Source organism: Cricetulus griseus (genome assembly GCF_003668045.3).
Source record: "Cricetulus griseus strain 17A/GY chromosome 1 unlocalized genomic scaffold, alternate assembly CriGri-PICRH-1.0 chr1_1, whole genome shotgun sequence".
NCBI lineage: Eukaryota > Metazoa > Chordata > Mammalia > Rodentia > Cricetidae > Cricetulus > Cricetulus griseus.
The window spans coordinates 76,055,581-76,080,660 of record NW_023276807.1 but is presented as its reverse complement, the minus strand read 5'-3'; the positions used below and the strand labels follow the sequence as shown (position 1 = coordinate 76,080,660).

At 41.8% G+C, this 25,080-nt stretch overlaps 1 protein-coding gene across 3 annotated transcripts in view; it reads right to left on the bottom strand.

Moving 5' to 3' along the window:
• The window catches only part of Pxk (PX domain containing serine/threonine kinase like), a 70,832-nt gene that overhangs the window by 11,667 nt on the left and 34,085 nt on the right, over positions 1-25,080 (bottom strand). For all 3 annotated transcript variants that reach the window (XM_027387701.2, XM_027387702.2, XM_027387704.2), the window contains 10 exons: positions 23,764-23,950; positions 14,018-14,095; positions 13,524-13,597; positions 12,783-12,857; positions 11,760-11,864; positions 10,963-11,064; positions 7,431-7,592; positions 6,975-7,092; positions 5,786-5,864; positions 3,561-3,609 (listed from right to left, as the gene is read on the bottom strand). In XM_027387701.2, coding sequence (XP_027243502.1) covers positions 3,561-3,609; positions 5,786-5,864; positions 6,975-7,092; positions 7,431-7,592; positions 10,963-11,064; positions 11,760-11,864; positions 12,783-12,857; positions 13,524-13,597; positions 14,018-14,095; positions 23,764-23,950 — 1,029 coding nt within the window. The remainder of the gene's footprint in view (positions 1-3,560; positions 3,610-5,785; positions 5,865-6,974; positions 7,093-7,430; positions 7,593-10,962; positions 11,065-11,759; positions 11,865-12,782; positions 12,858-13,523; positions 13,598-14,017; positions 14,096-23,763; positions 23,951-25,080) is intronic.

Sequence of the window (25,080 nt, the reverse complement as noted above, 5' to 3'; positions counted from 1 at the left end):
GACACACTCAGCAGCAGCCATTATCACATGGGAAGTCCTCTAAAACAAAACCAGTGAAACCATGGATCCCATCTACATCAGCTACACTCACCTCAACAGCGCTTTGGGGTGGTGAGTACATAAAATTAAAGCATAAACACACTGTTTCAAGGGGTAATTCAAGGGGTTCCAGAATTGCTAAAGCAATCTCAAAGAACAAACAAGGCATCAAAACCTATTACATGACCTCACAAAACCTCGTTTCAAACCAATTATTAAACAGCTAATTAACCAGAACAGGAGATTCTAGAAACAAACTCTCATGTACTCAGCCAAATGGCCTTCCCCAGAAATGTTAAAAATACACGAGGAAAGAACAATTGCTTCAAAAGAGTGTTGGTAAAAGCTAAATATCTGCATGAAAAGTAGTAAAGTTAGATCATTATTTTAAGTCACATTTGAAAATTAATTCAACATGGTGTGGGACCTAAATGTAACACTTAAAATCGTAGAACGTGGGGCTGGAGAGATGGCTCAGTGGTTAAGAGCACTGGCTGCTCTTCCAGAGGTCCTGAGTTCAATTCCCAGCACCCACATAGTGGCTCACAACCATCTGGTGCCCTCTTCTGGCCTGTAGGCATACATACAAGCAGAGCACTGTATATATAATAAATCAATAAGTCTTTAAGAAAACAAACAAAAGACGTAGAACTCCTAAAGCATAGGGAAGGGGCATTGTGGCACTGGATTTGTCAGTTTTGTTTTGTTTTGCTTTTGGATTTTTAGTTTTTTGGGACAGGGTTTCTCTGTGTAGCCCTGGCTGTCCTGGAACTCACTCTGTAGAGCAGGCTGTCCAGGAACTCACAAAGATCTGCCTGCCTCTGCCTCCCAGTGCTGGGACTAAAGGTGTGTGCCACCACCGCCAAGCTAGTATTTTCTTTTTACTTAAAAAAATTAACTTACGCTCTCTCTGCTTCTGCTCTTCTCTTCTCTGTCTCTTCTCTCTGCCTCTCTATGGCAACTGGCCATGGCGGTCAGCCATTACCCCTGTTCCTCTTCTCTCTTAGTCTCCCTACTCTGCCGAGCTAATAATAAACTGGTTAATATGTCTAAAAAAATTAACTTACTTATTTATTTGTCTATCTTTGTTTTGGGGACAGCCTCTCCTGGAGTTGTTCAGACTGGCCTTGAACTCACTCTGCAGCACAAGCAAACCTGAATGCACTTGTGATCCTCTTGCTGCAGCTTCCTCAGCTGCTGTGTTTGCCATCACCCATGTCCAAGACTGGCTCTTTATCTTCAGGTAGGGTCTTACTCTATGACCCAGGCTGGCCTGGCACTTTATGTAGCCCAGTCTGGCCTTGACCTAATGATCCTCTTGTCTCAGGGATTATAGGTACATACCATCCTACCCAGCTGGAAATAATATGATATGATACCAAAAACATAGGCAATGAAATAAAACAATGAATAACTTGGACTCATCAAAATTAAAACTTTGTTCAACAAAGAAAATCACCAACAATGAAATTTAAAATATTTCAATACTTATCTTAAAGGACTTAGCACCAGAAGATATAAAGGAACTTCTGCAAGTGAGCAACAAAAATGTGGACCTGATTTAAAAATGAGAAAAGAGGGAGCTGGAGAGATGGCTCAGAGGTTAAGAGCACCAGCTACTCTTCCAGAGGTCCTGAGTTCAATTCCCAGCAACCACATGCTGGCTCACAACCATTCGTTATGAGATCTGGTGCCCTCTTCTGGCCTGAAGGCATACATACAGGCAGAACACTGCATACATAATAAATAATTAAATCTGAAAAATAGAAATAAAAATGGGAAAAGGGTTTTAATAGAAATTTCTTCATAGAAAACATACAATTTGATCTGATTTTTAAAAATTCTGCATTATCAAATGGTCTTTTCGGCAGCTAAAAAAGATGGTCAAAACTGAGGAAATACAAATCAAATCCACATTATGGTATCATACCCTTTATAGCCATTATGATGGCCACTATCAAAAAACATAAAGTAAGTCTGGCGTGGTAGCAAATGACCTTGATCCTAGCACTTGAGAAGCCAATGTAGGAGAATTTGAGTTCCATGCTAGCCTGGGTTATATAGCAAGTTTCAGGCCAACTTGAGCTACATAGTGAGACCCTGTTGCAAAAAAAAAAAAAAAAAAACCCAGCTCAGAATAATAAGAAGGAAATATATTTGGGCTTAAGTGAAGGGTCAGTGGTTAAGAGTACCTATGTTCTTACATTGGACCTGGGTTTAGTTCCCAGCGCTCTCATAGCAGTTCCTACGCCTGCAGTTCCAGGGCCTCCAATGGCCTCTCCTGGCCTCTGCAGGTAACAGGCAATTGTATAGTACATAAATGCAGCTATAACACTAATGCATATAAACAAGAATAACAAGTCTTGGCAGGGAGAAACTGGAACCTTGTATACTGTTAATATGATGATACAGTCACTTTGGAAAACAATATGGAGATTCCTAAAACAAAACAAAACAAAGAACGGAAGGACCATATGAGGAGTGGAAGTTTTACTGCCATCCAGGGGAGAGGCAGGGGTGCTGTTGCTTCCATGCTTCAGTGTAAAGGCCAACCCCAGTGAGAGAATGACAAATACAAAATGGTTACTAGCAACTACAGAGCAGTGCAAGGCCTGGTTCTGGCTTTTCAGTCCCACCACACTGCTGCTTCTCTTGAGGTCTCTTTCCAGACTTTTCTTTAGATTCACATGTTTGGATTTATACTGTGTCTTCCAGATCCCATTGTTTTGTTGATATTAGCCTAAACAATAGTCACTTTCCACATTATTATAATGCCTTTATACATTTCATTTTAATAACTTATTTTTATTTTATGTGCATTAGTATGAATGTGTCACAGATCCCATAAAACCAGAGTTACAGACAGTTTTAAACTGCCATGTGGGTGCTGTGCTGGGATTTGAAACCTGGTCCTCTGGAAGAACAGTCAGTGCTCTTAACCACTGAGCCATCTCTCCAGCCCCATATACATTTCACTTTTATGAGATAAAATTTTTAAATACATGCATTATAGCTAGGCATGGTGGTGTTTGTCTATAGCCCAGAATTGGGGAGGCAGACACAAGAGGACTGCTGCAAGTTCCAGGCTACACAAGTCTGTTAAACAAACAAGGGGCTGGAGAGATGGCTCAGTGGTTAAGAGCACTGGCTGCTCTTTCAGAGGACCCGGGTTCAATTCCCAGCACTCACATGGCAGCTCACAACTGTCTGTTACTTCAGTTTCAGGGGATCTGACACCTTCACACCAATACACATAAAATAAAGTTAAATAAGTTATTTTAAAAAATTGTATCTTGTTCCTCATTTCCTCTTTAAAAAAATAAAAATAAAATAAATAAACAAGCCCCCAAACCAAAACAATTTCTTGCATTATAAATGATCAAAATAGTGACTAGTTATAGGATATTTAGACTGTTTCCCAATTTTTCATATCATGAACCTTTTTGTTATTCTTTAAAAAATTAATTTGCAAAGCCAACTTACTTATGTCACAAATCCAAAATTTATATAATTTGCTTTACCTTAAACTGTGGCTTTTCAGAAGTTGTTAATAAAACATCACTGAATAATCTATAAGAAAAGAAACAAATGCATAAGGCCCTGGGTTTAATCTGGTAACACGGAAAGAAAAAAATGAAAAACAAAAACAAAAACAACCTTTCATAAACCAAGTAGACTCTTGGAGCAGCTCAGGACACCTTAGTCCCTGAGCCAGCCCAGCCCAGCCCAGCCCTAAGTTTGTTAGACAAGGCAAAGGTGTTTACATATCACTTGCTGTGCCCTCAGAGGTGCTATTAGTGCGGGGGACCAGAGTAGTTATACTCTAGTTATACACTAGCTATACACTATGAGCAGTACAATGCTTGCAAAAAACTTTGGTAAACACCAGTTTACAAAATGTTGCAGATAATATATTTACTAGATGTTTCTAAACAGAACTATTTTTTTTTCTGACTCAGAAAAGGTAGTTTATAGCTGGGTATTGGTGGTGCATGCTTTTAATCCCAACACTCAGGAGGCAGAGGCAGGTGGATCTCTGTGAGTTCGAGGCCAGTCTGGTCTACAGAGTGAGTGTCAGGGCAGGCTCCAAAACAATACAGAGAAACCCTGTCTGGAAAAACCAAAAAAGAAAAGAAAAAAAAAAAAGGTAGTTTATTTAGAATTTAGTATATTTTGAATTGTGATGATTGCAATCTAAGAGAAAAATGATTTTCTTCTGATTCTCATACTTCATTCTAAAGCAGCAGTTTCTGGGTTTCAATTCTTTCTTCAAAGGTGAGTTATTAGAAACAGCAGCAGGAGGAACCCTGAACTGCTCTGGTTAGAAGGGTTGCTTGGATAGTGCCCAAGTGGTTAAGTGATTTTTTTTTTTTTTTTGAGATAGGGTTTCCCTGTGTAGCTTTGGAGCCTGCCTCTGCCTCCCAAGTGCTGGGATCAAAGGCATGCACAATCAATGCCCAGCGGTTGAATGATCTTAATGCTGAGAATTCTTTTATAAAGACAGAAAGTCACCCCATGTAGAAATGATAGCTGCCTTTTCTAGGGCCCTTCTTGAGTCTTGGCCCTCCCCTTCCACCCATCCACTGACTTCCAGACCTCACATTTCCACTAAACATCCACCTCTTCAGCTGTTCTTCTCAAAGCTGAAGCCCATGGGGTAGAAAGTTTTAGAAGACAAAACATTTGCTTGATGCAGGCAGTAGGTACAGGCAAAGAACCCTGGGGAAGGGAAACCAAGTACAAACTCAAGTACATCAGCCTCACACTGCTCCCTAACTAAATGCACTTTGAGTTAGGAGACTGTGTGGAAAATGTTGTAGTTTTCAAAGTGGGTCTATTTTTTCACATGTACACTGTTATTGGTGGTTTGAAAAAAGATGCTGCAGTGTCACATCCATGGGCAAGGGCTTGCTTCTTCTGTTCATCAGCCTGACCTATAATAGGCTTCTCTAACCATGTAGGAAGAAAGAATGAAGGACCTGAAATTAGTTACATCCTCTGCCTTCACTTTGTTCCCCATCTTGTTGGCTGTTGTTACTACTTCCTGAATACCTTTGCTATACAACAAGCTGGTGCAGACAAAACAGGCAGAGCTAGGGAAACTTCTCAACATGCTGAGGAAGCTTGCCCGGGTCCTGCCGGGATAAGGAATGAAGCTGAGATCCATTCACATGTTTGCTTGTACCTAAGGGAGAGGCCATATAGAGGCACCAGCTCTCAACTCCTCACAACTCTGTTGACAGGTCTTTTGAGTACACAAAGCTTAGCACAGGGTTTGGTTCATGCTAGCAGTTTAACTGCTAGTGCCCAATGATGAAATAAACAAGCAAAAGCACAGGAGCCCAAGAACACACTGATTCCTTGTGGAGGGCAGACCTGCCAACGCCTGATAGGTGCCAACTACACACAGATGGGGGCCAGCAGGTAGCTGGAGCAGGATCACCAGAGAGAGGGGCTGGGGAGGCCCCCCTTCTATATTTCCTGAATTAGTTGTGACACACAAATGCTAATGGTGATGGAACACATGTGGAAAGGACACTGGCATTCTAGGACAGCAAGCAGACTAAGTAGAAAGGACACAAGGCAAGGTCATGGTATCACGCTGTAAGAGACTCACAGTAAGCCAGTCACTTCAACCCTGCATGGACTACCATTGAGTATTTACCATGGTACTGGGCTCTAGGCACAGTGGTCCAAGGTTCAACACAGTTATCAAGATTACAACCAATGCTTATGATTGACTTACGGCATCTGTAAGAGCCGGGAGACGGTAGGCATGCCATTTTTAGAGGCTTCACAAGACAGCGTAGACTCCAACACGGCCACTTGAAATGAACAGATACACATTTTAGTTCCACAGAACACTCTCAAAGATCCACTTGCTGAGGAAAAGTTTGACATCTCTGCAACAACTGTCTGCAGGTTGATCAGGACAGTGTCAAAAACTTCACATACAGACAGATGGCATACGTGGGGAGATGGGAAATGCTGGCATTTTCAATGGTTCAAAAGAAATGCCTCAGAACTACATGCATGTGGATAGAAAGATGAGTATATCCCAAGGATAAATGGAAAGCATCAAGATTGTATTCATACAGTTGTTCTCTTTAGAGAGAAGCAAACATTACACAGAAGGCAAATTCTGAACTTGAAAGATTTTGTTGCTCACTTGCTTTTAATGGAAACCAGCACACAAAGTGCTAGTTGCTGACACTTCGCCATCCAACACAATGCTATAAGCGAGTGACCAGATTCTCCTACTCATGGGTTACTGTTCAAACTGAGCAGGAAACAGTCCCAGGGTCTGTTATCTTGCACTGCCTCATTTGGCACAGTGAAGCTTGATGCAGTGATTTGCGTATGTCAAGCAGTGTTCCAAAAGCTACCTGGGACCCCCTTTCTTCCAGCCTTGAGCTCTAAGCTGGCCATTCAGTAGATGGGAGTGTCTGAGGACAGTTTACATCAGTCCTTATGCCTCATCTGTCCTTTGGTCCTCCTTAGTCTCCTTGGGTAAGGCTGTAACAGCTCCTTGACTCCATTTACCTGAGAATCTGGAGCCCTTATTTTCAAGAACTCTAGCCGCTGCTCTCAAGTTCCTTCCAATTCCCACTCCAGCTTGGATGGGATTCTTGCCTAGCTCCTCAAGTCTGACATCAAGTTGCCTGACCCTCACTTTTGCTTCTTATTAAATTCCAAGCTGGCCAAAGTTCTCTTTCCATTCTCCTGCTTCCAAAATTATAATGCAGTTTACAGAAGTTTTGCCAAAGGCTTCAGACAGCTGAACAGACATATAGGCCGTCTGAACATTCACTGATGTGTACCCTCTCTGTGGAAGATGACAACTTCCTCTGGATCTTCCTTGGACTTTGGAAAGAGTAAGTAGCTCTGCAGACTACCAGATCCCAGAAGACCCCACTCCCAAGCTCTATACTGACCTACAGCCATGGATGGTGCAGGAGGAAAGGAGTCAACAGGCACGGAGTCTGGAGGTCGTCCATAAGTCATTTCATATAGTAAGTGGCCAAAGCAGTGAACATCTACACTTTCCAATGTCTGGGAAAGAAAGAGCAGTGCCATGTTCAACCTTGACTGCTCCTGCCCAGGCTTCCACTGAGAAACAAGGCTTAGGGGCAGCCCCATTCCCAGTGTAACTCCAAAGCCTTTTCAAAGGCTCACAAGGCATTGTTCTGACTTAAGCTACAGGTCCTTTTCAGTCAATGATTCCATTCACTTCCTTGTCCCACCCACCATTTCATCTTTGCCTCTTAAAGATCCAACAATGCTCTGTGAAAGAAATGGGAACAAGGTACAGTCTAACTATATTTTTCACTGCATAATGCATAGGGTAATCTGTACCTAAACACAGACCTGTCATGACTGTCACAACTTACATTGATTTTCCTGAATTGAGTGAAGTAGGATCGGTAGAAGGAAGGAAGACCCAATAAGGAATTTTCAAGATCTAGCAGCCGGCAAGTGTTACCATCCATCATCACATTAGCCGCATGAAGATGGCCATAAGGGAATCCCTTGTCGTGGAGAAACTTTAGTACCTATTAAAAATATGTGTATGTTGAATTGTTCCTAATTCATTCACATATAACATAGGTTAAATGTAATGATGTTCTTTGTCCTGGCTAGTCCCGCTGTCAGCCCCAAATGAACACAAAGATGCTATACTAGTTATAAAACTGTTGGCCAGTGGCTAGGGTGTCTTATTGGCGAGCACTGTCTTAATTATTAACCCATTTCTATTAATCTATGTATTTCCATGTGGTCTTAGCTTACCGGAGAATGCCCAGACCTGTTACTCCTTTGGCGGCCTACATGGTGACTCCTTTTTGCCTATCTTTCCCAGAATTCTCCTCTTTTCCTAGTCCCACCTATCTTCCTGCCTTATTGGCCAACAGTATTTTATTCATCAACCAATAGGAGAAACACATATACAGAAGGACTTCCCCCATCAGTTAAATTCATGTTTTAAATATTTTGGGGGAGGATGGATGGTGGTGGCACATGCCTTTAATCCCAGCACTCAGGAGGCAGAGGCAAGTGCATCTCTGTGAGTTCAAGGTCAGCCTGATCTACAAAGTGAGTTCCAGGACAGCCAGGGAGGTTACAAAGAGAAACCCTGTCTCCAAAAACAAACAAACAAAAAAACAACAAAAAACAGAAAGAAAAACCTCCACATGTGTGCTGTGGCATGCACCTACCTACACATAAACAAGTCAATAGATGTAAAAAGGAAAAAGCTTTTCAGCTGGGTATGTAGCTCTGTAGCAGTTTTCTCATCACATAGGAGGCTAGGAGTTAACTCCTCAGCCAAGAGTTAAAATGCAACCATCATCCTTTCTTTGGAAAAAGGATGATGTAGAGTGCCTCACAGTTGTCAGACTGTCAGATACAACACCAAATTCCCTCTTTTCCTAGATGAAGGGAATTCGCTTGGAGGGAACAGCTGATTCCAAAAGGTCCTGCTCTGGGAACTTTCTGGTCCCAGCAGGCCAGCTGTGTTCTGAGGAAATGCCCGGTCCACCTGCATGCATGAAGCCACGGCATCAGTGTCTCTGCCAATCACTTAGGAAAAGGGTTTAAAATGAGAACATCTCTTGTTCAGTGTCTACTTGGCACGTATTTGGTTTTTATTAATTAAAATACAAAGTAGGTTTCTGTCCTCCCCCAAAAGAATCAAACTTTTCAGCTTCAATTTAGATAAGCCATGTGTGACTCACTCAGCAACAGATGAGTTTATGCCCCTACAAGGACCTGCGGAACTAGAGAAGCAGCAGTGAGGGGGTGCCCCGGCAATCCAGTGAAGACAGAAGGAAATATGCTAATATATCTTTCCAGTTGCTGGCTTAAAAAATCTCATCCTTTAAAAAAAAAAGTCTTATTCTTGCTGGGCAGTAGTGGCCCATGTCTTTAGTCCCAGCATTCAGGAGGCAGAGGCAGGTGGATCTCTTGAGTTCAAGGCCAGCATGGTCTACAGAGCAACTTCCAGGACAGGCAGGGCTACACAGGCAAACCTTGAAAAAAAAAAAAAAAAAAAAAAAAAACTCCTATCTTTTTTGTTTGTATGTTTGTTTGTTTGTTTTTCAAGGCAGAGTTTCTCTGTGTAGCTTTGGAGCCTATCCTGGCACTGGCTCTGTAGACCAGGCTGCCTTGAACTCACAGAGATCCACCTGCCTCCCAAGTGCTAGGATTAAAGGCGACTGCCACCAACGCCCAACAAAATCCTATCTTTTTAAAACATGTCATGCATAAAATGTGTTGCTGGCAGTGCATGTATGTAAATTTACATATTTATTTACATATAAATAACCTGGGAAAGGAGCTGGTAAGATGGCTCGGTGGATTAAAGTGCCTGCTACACAAGCAAGAACACCTAATTTTGGATCTCCAGCACCATGGTGGCTTGTATCTGTAACTCCAGCTCTGGGGCAGAAGGAAAAGACAAGTAGATACCTGGAGCTTATTGGTCAACTAGCCTAGGCAATTGGTGAACTCCAGGTTCGGTGAGAAACCCTGTCTCTAAAAATGAGGTGGACCATGACAGGAAGACACCTGCTATTGAACTCTGGCCTCCACATGTGTGTGTATAGACAAGTGTATTCCTACACAAAAACAAGTATGTATGTATGCATGTGACCATCCATCCATCCATCCATCCATCCATCCATCTATCTCTATCCCTCCACACACACCCCCACACACATCCACACCATGGGACTAGGATTATGCTTAAATCTCTATCGATGGGTTTGTGTAATTCAAGAAGTCTAGAGAATATTATGTAGAGAGGATGACAGGGCCAAAGCTGGCCATCTTTTCTCCCTGTCTTCCTCCTCCATTTCCCTCCTAGTGTGGAGGATTACTTTGTGCCTTGCAGCACTAAAACATATCCATCCAGCCCAAATGGGAAAACGCCTTTAGAGTTCTGTAAAGAAGACATAAGGGCCAGGCACTGTAGTGCAGACCTTTAATCCTAGCATGCAGAGGCATGTAGAATCCTGAGTTCAAAGTCAGCTTGGTCTGTACAATGCACTCCAGGCCAGCCAGAGCTAAACTTTTCCTCAAAAATGAAACAAAAACAAGAAAACAACTTGGGCCAACCACATGATCTGAGTTCAATCCCTGGAGCACAAGTAAAAGTGGAGACAGGGAGCCTACTTCACAGAGTTGTCCTCTGATCTTGTCTCACACATAGCATGGCTCACATGCCCACACACTCATAGAATAATAATGAAGTTTAAAAACAAATCTTGGTACAGAGATAAAGGTGACATCCACATAGTAAAGTTTTTAAGGGTCAGACACCAAATCCAATAGCCAGACTTTTAGAATTTCATAGATCTAAATTACTGCCACCTTCATCTCAAATTTTGCTTGTTGGGAAAAAATATAGCAATGATATCAAGTTACAGATAAGTAAGACAATGTCTCTACTTTTGGATATTGCCTGAGAAACTTCCCAGAAGAAAACTGTCATTCTAGGGGCTACAGAAATGAATGGCTCAGAGGCTAGAGAGATGGCTCTGAGGCTGTTCTTCCAAAGGCTGTTCAATTCCCAGCAAACAGATGGTGGCTCACAACCATTTATAATGAGATCTCATACACTTTTCTGGCCTGCAGGCAGAACGCGGTATGCATAATTAATAAATAAATCTTTTTTTAAAAAATGAAATGAATGGCTCAGCAGTTAATATCACTTGTTCTTCCAAAGACCAAAGTTCAGCTGCTCATACCCATGTTGGATGGCTCACAACCACCTGTAACTCCAGCATCAGGGAATGACACCCTCTTCTGGCTTCTACAGAGGCCACCACACACATGTGGGAGACATACACACACACATAAAATCTTCAAAAAACTAATTCTGAATGAAACATGAGTGCAACTAAAACAAAATCAAATAGCTCTTACCTCTAATATCTGCCGTCCATATGTTTTTATTTGCTGGAGTTCAAGGCCCTGGATTTTCTTAGGGTTGCAGTACTTCTTTAGGAAGGGGTCCTTTGGTTTTGCCTTTAGAAAGGAACCAAGAACACATAGAGTAGTAGCAGAGGAGCCAATTTCTACCCCAGATTCCATGGAGGCTGAAGGTGCCAGGGAACCCATCACACAGGATGTGGGGTTTGTTGCTGTGTTAATCCAATAGTCTGTAGCTGAGATAAAGAGGCTGATCTAGGCTCTATTTCTTCTGTATCTGAGGGACTACATACTTGGTCTCACCCTAAGCAATTCCCAAAGTCTTGCCTAGTAATGAATTCTTCAGGACTGCTTTGTTAACTGCAAAAAAACAACTTTAAAACTCACCAACAGAGCAGCCTATGGCGTAAACAGATGTCTATCTTCTCTCATGGGGGAAGGAAGGCTCTTTAATCAAACTAGATAGTTTTTCAAAATCAGATTTAAATTTTTGTCTGTGTTTTAATTTTTTGATTTGGGTCTCAATATGTAACCCACGGTGGACTAAAACTTGCAATCCTCCTGTCCTAGCCTCCTGAGAATTGGGATTCCAGGTGTGTACCACCATGTTCTGCTTAAAATTTAAAATAAAATTCTTGGGGCCTTAGGGAAGAAATGATATAATCTCAAAGAAAATACTTTTTAAAAAATTCATGGGGCCTAGCTTCTGGAATTTTATGTATCAAGTATTAGTAACAGGTTCGAAGGGACTACAGAACTTTATAAGCATGAACTTGGTTTAAAAGTAGTACCTTGTAGATCAGATCCTTCAACGTTCCTTTTTCATTAAAGGTTCTAATCAGCAATGCTGAGGATTCACTAGCCGTGGCAAAGGTAACCCGATATATGTAAGGGTGCTGCCAAAACAAAAAAGAAATTCAGGTTGGTTCACTTCAGGATCTGGGTACTTTTAGACTCATGATCTGGTGACAAGGTCAAGCACCTTGGTGGTTTAGTTTCGTACAAAGTGACATCCCCTGAACACATAACACATGTTACTTTCAACTTATTAGATGATCAACTAGCTCCTGACCCTCAGATGGGAGAAAGATGGAGAGAGATGACATAATAAGCTCTACACAACTCTGCTTGGCTAAGTCCCTCATGTGAAGTCTCTGCTGTGAAAGGCTCCTCAGGGAAGGCCTCTCTTTGCTGTATGCATCCAGAGTCCCTGCAAAATCATGGTGGAGTTTTGGGAAAATGTAAACTGATAAAGAACACAGATAAGTCCCGGAAGAACTATGCAGGAGACGAGGATAAATGTGTCTCTGCTCACACTTTACCACTTACTCTGCACTGCTGTTTGGATGCCAAGGGAGCAGTATGCTTTAACATCTTGGCCTTTTTCAAAAGCCAGGAACATCAACTTCTCTGACCTCCTACAGAAGTTTGCAGTATGCCTATTCAGTGTCTTCCTCAGATGGGGACCCTAATGTCAACCAAGCAAAGTGAGGGAAAGACAAATTCTTTAAAGACTTAAAAGTCTTCCTATAACCTGGAACTTTGGATACATGGACAAAAAGACTAACTCCTCAGGCTCTAGGTAACTTGGTGAATCACAGGTTAACCAGATGGCCTTTAAGGAAACATGCACTACTTATACTAATAGATGTCCCAATCCAAGACCTGGATACTTTTGGTCTGAATTAAAAACCAATGTACCTTTCCATTCTCTTCAGTCTACAGGGCATTTCCAGCTATTCTATTCTATCCAGATTCACTCCCAAGAAAACACTGACTTTTTTAGTAATGACGACAGCAGGACTTGTACTTACCACACAGGAAGGCAGAAGCTTGATTGCACACTGAAAATCTTTATCTGACAAGTATTTGTCTGGGCCAAGATCAGCCTGGAAATACAAGAAATAACAGAGTACATACCGCTTTGCTCACAAAAGAAAATTTCCTTATATCTTTCCCCATTTTATTTGTCCAAATTCTTAACTATATATCAAAGATGGAAACCAAATGAAGTCTGCTGCCTCAAGGCCTTTTCTGGAGAGGTAGTATGAATACATATGAACGCCAGGGTATGACTGGGGTTCCATCCAGTTCCATAACCAAATGCATCACTAGAACTCCCAGAGAAAAAAGGATGAGGTAATGCCCAATAGCTTTCATTGGAGGTCACTCCAGAGCTGTCAGTCCTAGTTCCAGGCCATTCCTATAGTCTTTTGTGCAATTATTAATTGACCAAACGATTTTAACAACCCTCTGTGATGTGGGACTGAGAAAGTCCTTATATCACCATGTAAAAGCACAGCACAGTTCTGAGATTCTCTTATCAAAACTCTCCTTCATAGTGGTGGCACACACCTTTAATCCCAGCATTTGGGAGGCAGAATCAGGTAGATCTCTCTGAATTCGAGGCAAGCCTGGTCTACATTGTGACTTCGGGGACAGCCATATCTACACAGTGAAACCCTAAGCAAACCAAACCAAAGTAAAACAAAAAACTCTCTTTCATATATTATTTAAATCTCTTGGAAAAAGCTAAAGCAAAAGAATTAACTTACCCAGCTCAACACCAGTCGTTCCTTTGGTTGGTTTTTAATTTTCATCAAGAAATATTTCTTCCTTATCCTCCAACCTGCCACAGAAGCAGAAAAGGTGCTTATAGCTTTGGCATTTTTGCAATAGTTGATGTAAATTTTATTGACTAAGTAGTTAATCAAAAGTACATTTAGCAATCTTAGCCGCAACTATGTAGGGCCCAACCACTTAATAATGTTTGTATGGAAAAGCTATATTGTAAAAACAATAAACAGCTCATGGAAAAGCTAATAAAACAGCACTTCAATCTAGACCTTCTGAAAATGACCAATGAAGAATGAATAAAGGTTCTGAAAATGAACAGCACCCTAGTCCTCCGACAGGGCTTTACCTAAGGTTACTAGGTATTAAAGGTTAAGGGAGGCACAAGGACTGTGAAGTCAACAGAGGTAGAGAACTTCACTGGGATGACCAGGCATCCAACTCCAACAGCAGAATGGGCATGCCAGCCTCTCACCTATGTCTTTCAGTGGTTCTACCACCTCCCACTTTGGTTCTGATCGGAAGAACATGGAAACTTGTTGTAAGGCGATCTCTGTAACGATATTGTAGAAATCCATTAGTCAGATGTGTTAGTAAAGACTAAGGGCTTCACATACTGCTCATGCAAATGAAGTTCCTGTCATCTATAGATTTCCTTCAAAAAAAAGATTGATCAAGGTTGGGTGGTAGTGGTGCACACCTTTAATTCCAGCACTTGGGAGGCAGAGGCAGGTGGATTTCTGTGTGTTAGGCCAGCCTGGTTTACAGAGTTTCGGGATAGCCAAGACTACATGGTGAAACTGTGTCTAGAAAAACCAACCAACCAACCAACCAACCACAAAAACAAAACAAAAAAAAAAAACTTGTGATAAAAAAGGTAAAAAAGGGAAGATTAAAAATAATGTAGGCTTTTAGAACAGACCCTGGGGATGGATGTTGAATAATGCCTGAGTTTAATGATAATGTACCAACAGTGCTTTCTTAATTTCAGTTAAGTCCCATGGTTATGTCAGATGCTACACTGAAGAAAGTAGCAAGGGGTATCTATAGAAACTATTACTGTAACTTCTCTGTAAACCTAAAATTACTCCAAAATTAAAGGACTACTATGGAGGAAAAATAAGATACTAATCATGTGGAAACATACATATTTTTTAAAACTAGGAAACCTAAAGTATGTAAACTATCTGGCTAAACCAGGAATTTAATCAGGTCATGACGAAAACTCAAGATTCAAAAAGCATTTTAAAGTCACAAGGAACAACATGTTCCAAGTGATATTTATCCAATCTTCATTCCTTGTGGAATTACAGCTTTCACAAACAAAGAAGCGACTAGCCATAAGTATACCCCGGAATAAGAGCCAGCAACTCAAAAAACTTTCTTCACAACAACATGGTTCAATTGTGGTGTGGTACATACAGAGTGCCTGTTACAGATCTTTTTTTTTTTTTTTTTCTGTCCTCTTTTTGTTGTTCATTTATCATGCAAACGTTTCCCCTTTAACAAAGACAATGAAAAGAGGAAGTTCCTCCAAGTTCACTACATTAAGAAACTATCAGAATAACTGCTTTGTACATTCCCCCAAATAACATTACAGGATACCATTTCGTCAGCAAGTGAGGCCACTACAGATGCAAGAAAGCAAATAACAATCTCCAAAAACACCATGGAATTTCACCTCTGCCTGGTGTTAATTACATTCCAAAGAAACTGGTGAGGCCTGAACTCACCAACAATTCTCTCCATATGTCAAAACATTCTTGCTGGGCAGTGGTGGCTTTTAATCCCAGCAAGCAAAGGCAGGAGGATCTCAGTGAGTTGAGGCCAGTCTGGTCTACAGAGTAGGTTCCAGGACAGCTAGGGCTGTTTCACAGAGAAAAAGCAAACAAACAAAACAAACCCCCCAAAAAAACAACATTCTCTCCTGGAATCACTGAGAGCTTGGCAAACATTGTCACTGCATATTTTACAGAACGTTATGAGTGAAAAAGTTTGCAGGAGACAACAGTTGGCTGCTTGTTTACTGACTCACTATGCAAGGTGTCCCCTAAATATCCCAAGGGAAACACATGACTACAAAATGCAAAACTGGCTCTACTTACATTGTTAGATTTGGTTATATTTACATTCTATTTACATTCCTAGCTGCTCTAAGACGCCACAGGACTTTGGAAAGGGCTGGGGGTAGCTAATAAGAACGTCATTTTTACTAGCTCTGGGAATGCTGTGCCTCTGTTAAAAATGTTGATACAGTATTTTTTACCATTTCCAAAATATGTTGAAAACAAGTTAAAAAGGAAACCATTTTAAGTGAAAGTATCCATATCAACTTTGAGAAAAATTAGGAAAATAATTTTCTACCTTACTACAATGTCACTTCAAGAAACTACACAGGACATCATTCAAAACTAAAGATAACTCATAAGCTATCAATCAATCATTTACTGTATATTACTAATGTTAGTTCTGACAATGATGGCCAGCCTGCCTTGGCAGTTAAGTCATCACCTGCCATCAGGTGATCTGCTTATCTCATGTCCCCACTGAGATGGCCTTTCGTTCTTTTGCTCTCCCCTCTCCATTCCCCCACCAAGTCACTTGCACTAACTCTGTTGTTGCTCACTGCGTGTCCTTTTAGTGGCATACCTTGGCAGGGCCTGCCAAAGGCACCCAAGTGGCTAAATTTTATCCTTTCAGCTATGTGTCATAAACTGTTTTAGAAATGGAGACATAACAGGGAACAGACAGAATGGAATAGAGATGTTCCTGATAAATTGGGGACTGAATTAGATTTTATTTTAAACGTCAGTGGTCAGAGAGCTTGAGAAGGAAAATTTTCTTTTCACTGAACTATTATTTAACATAAAAAGTTGCATGGTAACTGATACTAATGCCTCTCTTTCCAGATTAAGCACCAATCCTAAACTTCTCCTCTGCATACAAGCCCATATCGGCTTCCTACTTCCTTACCAAACAAAAACCCAGCTGCTAAAGCAAGTGCCTAGCTGGCTTCCGATCCATGGCCCACAATGTTTGGTTCACCCTCCACACTGAGTTCTGCATTCCACAATCCCTCTGGCCTGGCCCCAGCATCAGCATTTCCACAAGAACTAGCTATACCTTCAGGCTGAGTCCAAATCTACTCCCAAGCCCTCCTCCTCACTCCATGTCCAGGGCATCTATCCCCCTCAGGGACCTTGGATGTCCTGAATTAGGACTGCTCTCTTCATTGCTATGAAACTCTAGGCAGGACATCTTTTAGCTTAGGTAAAGTCCAGAGCCCTGTGGAAGTACTAATTTCCCCTACCATGGACTCTTTTTCTTGCAGTACTGGCCCTTGGTTCCAAGCCTGCCATCCTCCACTGGCCTTTATCTCCAAGCCTGGTGTACCTTCCAACCCTGTTTACTCTGTAACAGAGAAATCTCCCTGCATAAGTGCTATGAGCCTTGCTGTACACTTAGCACCTGCCATAAACTAGCTCAATTAATATTTGATGAAGAAGTAACTAAAGAGTCAACACATGGCTAATAGATGTGGAACCTCCCATTAAAGAGAACCATTAGAATATGCAGAGCCCCTCCCCAAAGGAATACATCAGACTTCTACTTATTTCTCTTTTATAATTTTTATTTTTAAATTTTGCTTTTTTAAAAATTGTTGTTTCAGGGTTCCCCTGCCCTAATCAGGGACACCTGACTCCAGAGGTCTGCTCACGGGATCTGAACTCGGTCGGCAGGCTCCAGCACACCCAGAGACTGCCAAGGCCCCAGTAACAGTTCTGCCTCCATCCAGGAGAGGAAGACACATCAGAGTATTGGAAATGTTTGCATCTATAGAAGGGAACCTTGGTCCCATATCCACCAGGAGAAGAAGAGACTCCTGCTACACCCACCAGAAGAAAGGATGGGAAGAAGACAATATAAAAGCACATTCAACAACAGAAAAACCAATACGACCTAGGGACCACACAGCATCAAGACCAGAACATCACAATGCAGATGAAGCAGAAGAGAATGACCTTAAAACATCTTCATGAAAATGATAGAGGGCCTCAAAGAGGATATGAGAAAATCCCTTAAAGAAATGGAAGAAAAAACAAACCAAAAAAGACAAGATATCAACAAATCTTTCAAGGAAACACTTCAAGACCTAAAAACTGAAATAGAGACAATAAAGGAAGCACAATCTGAAGGAATGCTGGAAATAGGAAAGCTGGATAAACAATCAGGAACTACAGAAGTAAGCATAACCAACAGAATACAAGAGATGGAAGAGAGACTCTCATGAGTTGAAAATACACTAGGAGAAATTAGACTCATCAACCAAAGAAAATTTTAAGTCCCACAAATCCCTAACACAAAATATCCAGGAAATATGGGATACTGTGAAAAGACCAAACCTAAGAATAACAGGTATAGAAGAAGGTGAAGAAATCCAACTCAAAAGGCACAGAAAACATATTCAACAAAATCATAGAAGAAAACTTTCCCAACCTAAAGAAAGACATGCCAATGAAAGTACAAGAAGCCTACAGAACACCAAATAGACTGGACCCCCCCCACCCCTGCAAAAGAAAGGTCTCCTTGAACATAATAATAAAAACACCAAACATACAGAATAAAGAGAAGATATTAAGAGCCGCAAAGGAAAAAGGACAAGTAACATATAAAGGCAAACCTATCAGAATTACACCTGACTTTTCCATGGGAACTCTGAAAGCCAGAAGGTCCTGGATAGATATTCTACCTATACTAAGAGACCACGGATGCCAGCCCAGACTACTATACCCAGCAAAGCTTTCAATCAATATAGATGGAGAAAACAAGATATTCCATGACAAAACCAGATTCAAACAATACATATCCACCAATCCAGCCCTACAGAAAGTTCTGGAAGGAAAACTGCAACCCAAGGAAGTTAACTACAACCAGAAAAATATAGGCAATAGATAATCCCACTTTACCAACAGCCAAAAGGAAAAAGGGATGGAAACCCACACATAATCTCACCACCATCACCAAATCAAAAACAAACAAGAATGAACAATCAATGGTCATTAATATCTCTCAATATTAATGGTCATAACTTACCCATAAAAAGACACAGATTAGCAGAATGGATAAGAAGACAGAATCCATCCTTCTGCTGCATACAAGAAACACACCTCAACTTCAAAGACAGATGGTACCTAAGAATTAAAGGTTGGGGAAAGATTTTCCAATCAAATGGACCCAAGAAACAAGCAGGGGTAGCAATCCTAATATCCAACAAATTGGACTTTAAACTAAAATCAATCAAAAGAGATGAAGGAGGTCACTTCCTACTCATCACAGGAGAAATCCATCAGGATGAAGTCTCAATTCTGAACATTTATGCCCCAAATACAAAGGCATCCATGTTCGTAAAAGAAACATTACTAAAACTCAAATCACACATATAAAACCGAACACACTTATAGTGGGAGACTTTAACACCCCACTCTCACCACTGGACAGAAACACCACACAGAAACTTAACAAAGAAAAAAAGGAACTAATAGAAGTTATGGCCCAATTGGGCTTAACGGACATCTATAGAACATTCCATCCAAACACAAAACAATATACCTTCTTCTCAGCGCCACATGGAATCTTTCCTAAAATCGACTACATACTTGGCAACATAAAAAACCTTCAACTGGTACAAAAAAATTAAAATAACCCCCTGTATCTTATCAGACCACCATGCTTTAAAGTTAGAATTCAACAACAACACAAATTGCAGAAAACCTACAAACTCATGGAAATTAAATAACGCCCAATTGCACAATTCCTGGGTCGAGGAAGAAATAAAAAAAGAAATTAAAGATTTCCTAGAATTCAATGAGAATGAAGACACAACATACCCAAACTTATGGGACACTTTGAAAGCAGTGCTAAGAGGAAAGTTCATAGTGCTAAGTGATGATGAACATGAAGAAACAGGAGAATAATCACACCAGAATAATCACACATTAGTAGGGGAGAAGGGGAGGGAGTGGGATCTGGGATTGACATGTAAAACAATCTTGTTTCTAATTCAAATAAAAAAAAATAAAGAAAAAAAAAACTGTCGTTTCTTAGCCAGGCATGGTGGCACATGCCTTTAATCCCAGCATTTGGGAGACAGAGAGAGACGGATCTCTTGAGTTCCAGGCTAGCCTGGTCTACAGAGCAAGTTCCAGGGCAGGGAAACCCTGTCTTGAAAAAAAAAACACCCCCGTCCAAAAAAAAAAAAATTATTGTTTCTTAGCAGGGTAGTGGTGGCACACACATTTAATATTTAATCCCAGCACTTGGGAGGCAGGGGCGGGTGGATCTCTGTGAGTTCAAGTCCAGCCAAGGCTACAGGAAACACACACCCAGGCCCCCAAATGTTGTTTCTTTAGCCCCGACAAACGATGGCTACTCAGTTAAGTGCTAAGAAACAAAAACCCAAGACCAGGAATGGGAAACCAAGCCCCCAGTTCATCCTGCTGCCCCCTGGCTTCCAGTTTCCATAGACTCAGAGGTACCAGGTCTTCCTCTGTGCCCAGCCTTTGAACTCTAAGATCCTAGCCCCATGGATTGACTTCAAGGAATCAACATTGACTCCTCTAGTCTTCCAGTGGGCAGTCCAGACCCCGAATCTACTGCTGGGTTTTACAGCTGTACTCCCTCCAGAACATCCTGCCTTTGTTCTAAACATAATCCTTAACTAGGACCCCCCCTTTGTAACCACTAATCAAGGGATTTGTAAGTTTTAGGACGAAAAGGGAACTTCCACTTTGCTTGGTCTGTTCCTCCCTGCCCCAGCTTCTTCTAAGGATACATGTAAGCTTTTACCTTTATAGTCAGTCATTTAGATAAAGCCAGTAAAAAGTTGGGCAGTAATTACAGGTTGGGCAGATTGTGGCCTCTGGTAGGACAGGAGACAGCTACTAATGTCATAGGAGATCTGGCTGCCCACCTCTGGGACTCAGTGGGCAATAAAGTCCCTCACAAACAAGGGTCCAAGTCAGTGTGCTAGACACAAGGAAAAGTAGCTATGCTGATTTGGGTCACCACTCCAACACAGAGGTCAAATCTTGCTGAAGAGGACAGGAATCTGGTAATTCAGAAGCTGAGAAGAGGCAAGGGCACCAGCCACATCTGAAGGGAGATCTGGCCTTGTTTAGAGAGGGACAAAACGTTATATGGGTGGGGTGAGCAGAGTCAGAAGGAGTGGGGCCACACTGCAAGTTCCAGGAGTGGGCTGCCTAAGCTGGCAAGAGGAAGTAACCTGTGCTTCCCTCTTCTGAAGCAGCTGGTAAACCAACTTAGAAGCAAGGCAAATTCTGATATTTCATTCAAAGGAGAAATAAATCGGCTTCCTCAGCTACTGTTTCATCTCAGGACTCAGTCCTCTAACAGTGGCTAGTCTCTGGCAGATTTGGATTCGGGTATGAATTCCTACGGATCTTCTTATACTCTGGCCACATCTGCTTTGCATTCCTAAAACTTCAGTTCTGCTGTGGGGGACAGGAAAGAGCAGAGGCAGATAACCTAGGGAAGGTAGGGGAGGAATGGGAGAAGTAGGGGACTAGTCAGACAGATTCCTGGTAGGCAGACAGAAAGAGGCAGGCAAAATCTTAACAGGCCCTTCAGCCTGTGGACAGCTCAGACAAGTTCTAAATAGGACCGGGACATGTTTACATCAAAGCTGTGGGCCTATCACTTTCCTCATCTTTGCTCAAGCTGACCAACGATGAATTAGGAAGGGAACCCTTAAAAACTCTTAAAACCCCTTGCCTTCAAGGAAAGACTGAGCTTCAGCTCAGCTTTGCAGAGGGTCTGTCATTGTCTCTCTGTGGCCTTCCTCACGCCTCTGGAGGCTTTTCCTTACTCTGCTGTGTTAAGATTTTCCCTGCTGCTCCCTGTTTCACTCAAGATTTTTCCAGCCTTTTCATTCTCCCCCTCCCCCGCCCAAGACAGGGTTTCTCTGTGTAGCTTTGGAGCCTATCCTGGCACTCGCTCTGGAGACCAGGCTGGCCTCGAACTCACAGAGATCCGCCTGCCTCTGCCTCCCAAGTGCTGGGATTAAAGGCGTGTGCCACCAACGCCCAGCTTAATTCTTTAACTAGCAAAGAAAACAAACTCAATCAAAATCCTTAGAGGGTAACAGAAGGAAAGAGATAAACTTCTAGAAATCAAACAGTATTTTAACTTGGAAATATTCTGACAAGACCAGAGCCAAACAGATGTACAGGGCCACATCTTTGAAAACCTAAGTATCCTTATCTGTAAGACAGGTGGGACCTAAGAGATGAATCATTCAGTAAAACCCTTGCCATGTAAGCATGAGAACCTGAATTTTGAATTCAAGCACCCAAGTGAAAACTTAGAGGCATTGACAAATGCACTGTAAGCCTGAGCTGTGGCGGCAGAGATAGGATCCCTAGGGCGCGCTGGCCAGCCAGCCCAGGAAAATGACAAGTTTCAGGTTCAATGAGAGACCCTGTCTTAAAAACTAATAATAAGGTAGAGAGGGAAAGATACCTGACATCAACTTCTGGCCTCCATGTGCACACACACATTTACACACGTATACACGTGCACACACACACAGAGTTAACTTTGATACACCAGCTCTAAGATGCCTTCTAGTACCCAACCCATGTGAACCATCACTCTCTGGTTCAAGCTCTTTGAATACAAGCAATGCATGTGCTTCACGCCTACCCTAGCACATGGTGTGGCATGTGCCTAATGCTGGCTCAACAGATGTCATCAGCAGATGCTCTCAGGAGATAATGCTGACAAAACATAAAGAGGGCTGAGCTGAATCATTAAAGTCATCCAGACAACCTGCTGACAATTCTGGAACTGTCAAGGTGAGGCTTAGAGAAAGAAATGAAAGGGTCAAAAGGCAGTGGCAGAGCTGAAGCTCTTCTGAGTGCCAGCCCAGTATCTACAGGCTTTTGACTAAGAAGGACAGAATTGAATCCTTGTAACCATACAATGCTTGACTTTGTAATACACATTATTTTTCTTGGCTAGATTCTAGAAAAGCATTTCCCTTAGCCCTGCATGGCATGCACTAGAAGATGGCAAGCACACTCTAACCGAGGCTTATCACACTTAATTTGGTTCTTTGGACAAGTTCCTGTGATACCAACTATACCTGGTTAGAGAACCTCACTGTGAGCAGACAGCTCAAATTCAGCTACATAAGACAGGCCAGGAGCCCCACAGACTCCACACAGACTGATTGACATGCACACAGCCTCAGCCCTGGGAGGGTTTTGTGCCTAACAAGAAATAGGCTTCCAGGTCCCCACCGTCCAAACAGGAATGAGAGGAGTCTCCTATTAATTCAAATACAGTAATTTTTGTTTGTTTGGCATTTTTGAAATAGCATCCCACTCCGTTGCCCAAGGTGGCCTGGAACTCACTGTATAACCTAGGCTGTTCTTACTTAAACTTAAGGTAATCCTTCTCCCAAGTGCTAGAGCTACAGGAATGAGTCTGACTTAAAAACAATGTTTTACAATCCCAATAGCAGAATCTATTCCCTTAACAACTAGAGTTCTGTTTAGATAACCTTAACGTATAGCTTGGCTTTAAACAATTTGTTTATCAGGGCAGGTCTACAGTAGTTTTAATGGCCCCTAAAGGTTACACCAGAGTGAAGTAGGTATTGAGTTCTTCCTTCTGCTGACATGAGGCTTGGGTATTTGATACTAACTTTGTGTGTAACCAGTAGGGGAGCAAAAGCCCTGATCCAGAGGAGCATAAGCCCTGATCCTGGGGAGCCACCCTCTGTGCATGGCACACGAGAGCCTCAGGGAGGAGGTGTGAGGACACAGAAACAGCCCTTCTGAATCAACATTACATTTAACGACAACTTAAAGAAAAAGCAGACATATCACACACTATGAACACAAACCAGATTGAGGCTGCTCTGTGTACTACTGTGGGTTGGTTGTCTGCTCTGTTCCAAAGAGAAGATAATAGGCAGACCAGAAGTACACAGACATACTGTTTCTCTTCTATGTTTTTTTCTGTATAGGCACCACAAACATTCTGGAAGGAAGTCCCTCCCATAAATGTATAGAAAATTACAACCAAGCAAATCTTTGCAAAGAAACACTACCTTGTTACAAATGTGCACACTTCTCCAAAATGCTCTTGCTGAGGATGGGCCCCACTTGACTGCACCTCACAGACCCTGTTTCTTACCAGTGTAGTTTGCAGAATAGTTGTTTGGGTCTAGGAACTTCTTAAGAAGCTCACAATTGGACAACACATGATTTGCCATGATAACATTCAGGTAGTTCTGCAGGCCTCTCTGTCTCTCAGCTATGAATTCACGGTCCATGTTTCCAATCAGTTTCTTAGGAGGAAGAGGCAAACTCAGCCCTGCAATCTGAAAGAAGGGAAGGAAAAACGGGAAGAAGGAGGTGGAATTATAGTTATGTTATTCACAAGTAAGTTTGATATCTGAATCCCGAACTATTGTAAATTGTTTAAATATAAAACAATGTAGACTTTGAAGATTAGAAATTTTACATATATAAAATGATATTTATGGGGCTGGAGAGATGGCTCAGAGGCTAAGAGCACCGACTGCTCATCCAGAGGTCCTGAGTTCAATTCCCAGCAACCACATGGTGGCTCACAGCCATCCATTATGAGATCTGGTGCCCTCTTCTGGTGTGCAGATATACATGGAAGCAGAATGTTGTATACATAATAAATAAATAAATCTTTAAAAAATGATATTTATATATAAAACTATACAGTGCATGATTGATAAAATTATATACTGATCATAGTAACTTTTTTTTTCACTTGTACAAAAGTTTCACTGGACATAGTACCAAGGGAAATAATTGTTTTTTACAAAGTTAGCACTAGCAGTCCTGTGGCACTACATCCTCCATGGCCCATTTGGCATTGGAGAATGCTCAAATTATTATTGAAAAGGTTAAAAACTAGATGAAGCCTCAACAATCTCTCCTTGACCTCCGAGTTACCTGGTTCTACCCTGTTCCAAGGAATTTTAAAAAACCAGACCACTTTCAGAAGAGGTGTAAAAGTCACGGTGCAACCCTGAAACCATAGAATGTTCCCTCCCATGACAACCAATGAAAATATGTAAAATAACAGGTTGTACTGCCAAAAACATGAACTCCCCTAGCCCCCACGTAAATGAATCCAAAGGTCACCTACTCTTACCCAATCCTGAACAGTCAAGACACGTTCCACCCTGCTTGTGGTTTTTTTCCTTTATAAACCCCTTGCAAGTAAGATCAGACACCCTTTTCCTGCAGCTGCTGTGCCAGTTTGCTGGACAAGGTCCCTGCTGAGGCTTGTAACTTAACACTAAACTTTATGTGTTTGCATCAGTGAGTCGGCTCCTTGGTGGTCTTTTTGGGGTCTCACGAACTTGGCATAGGGGGCTCGTCCGGGATCCCCAAGACACACCCCCCCCAGGACTCCCGACCCTGAAGATTTAATTCCTGACCAGTCTTGTAAGTGTTCTGTGTTTGTTTG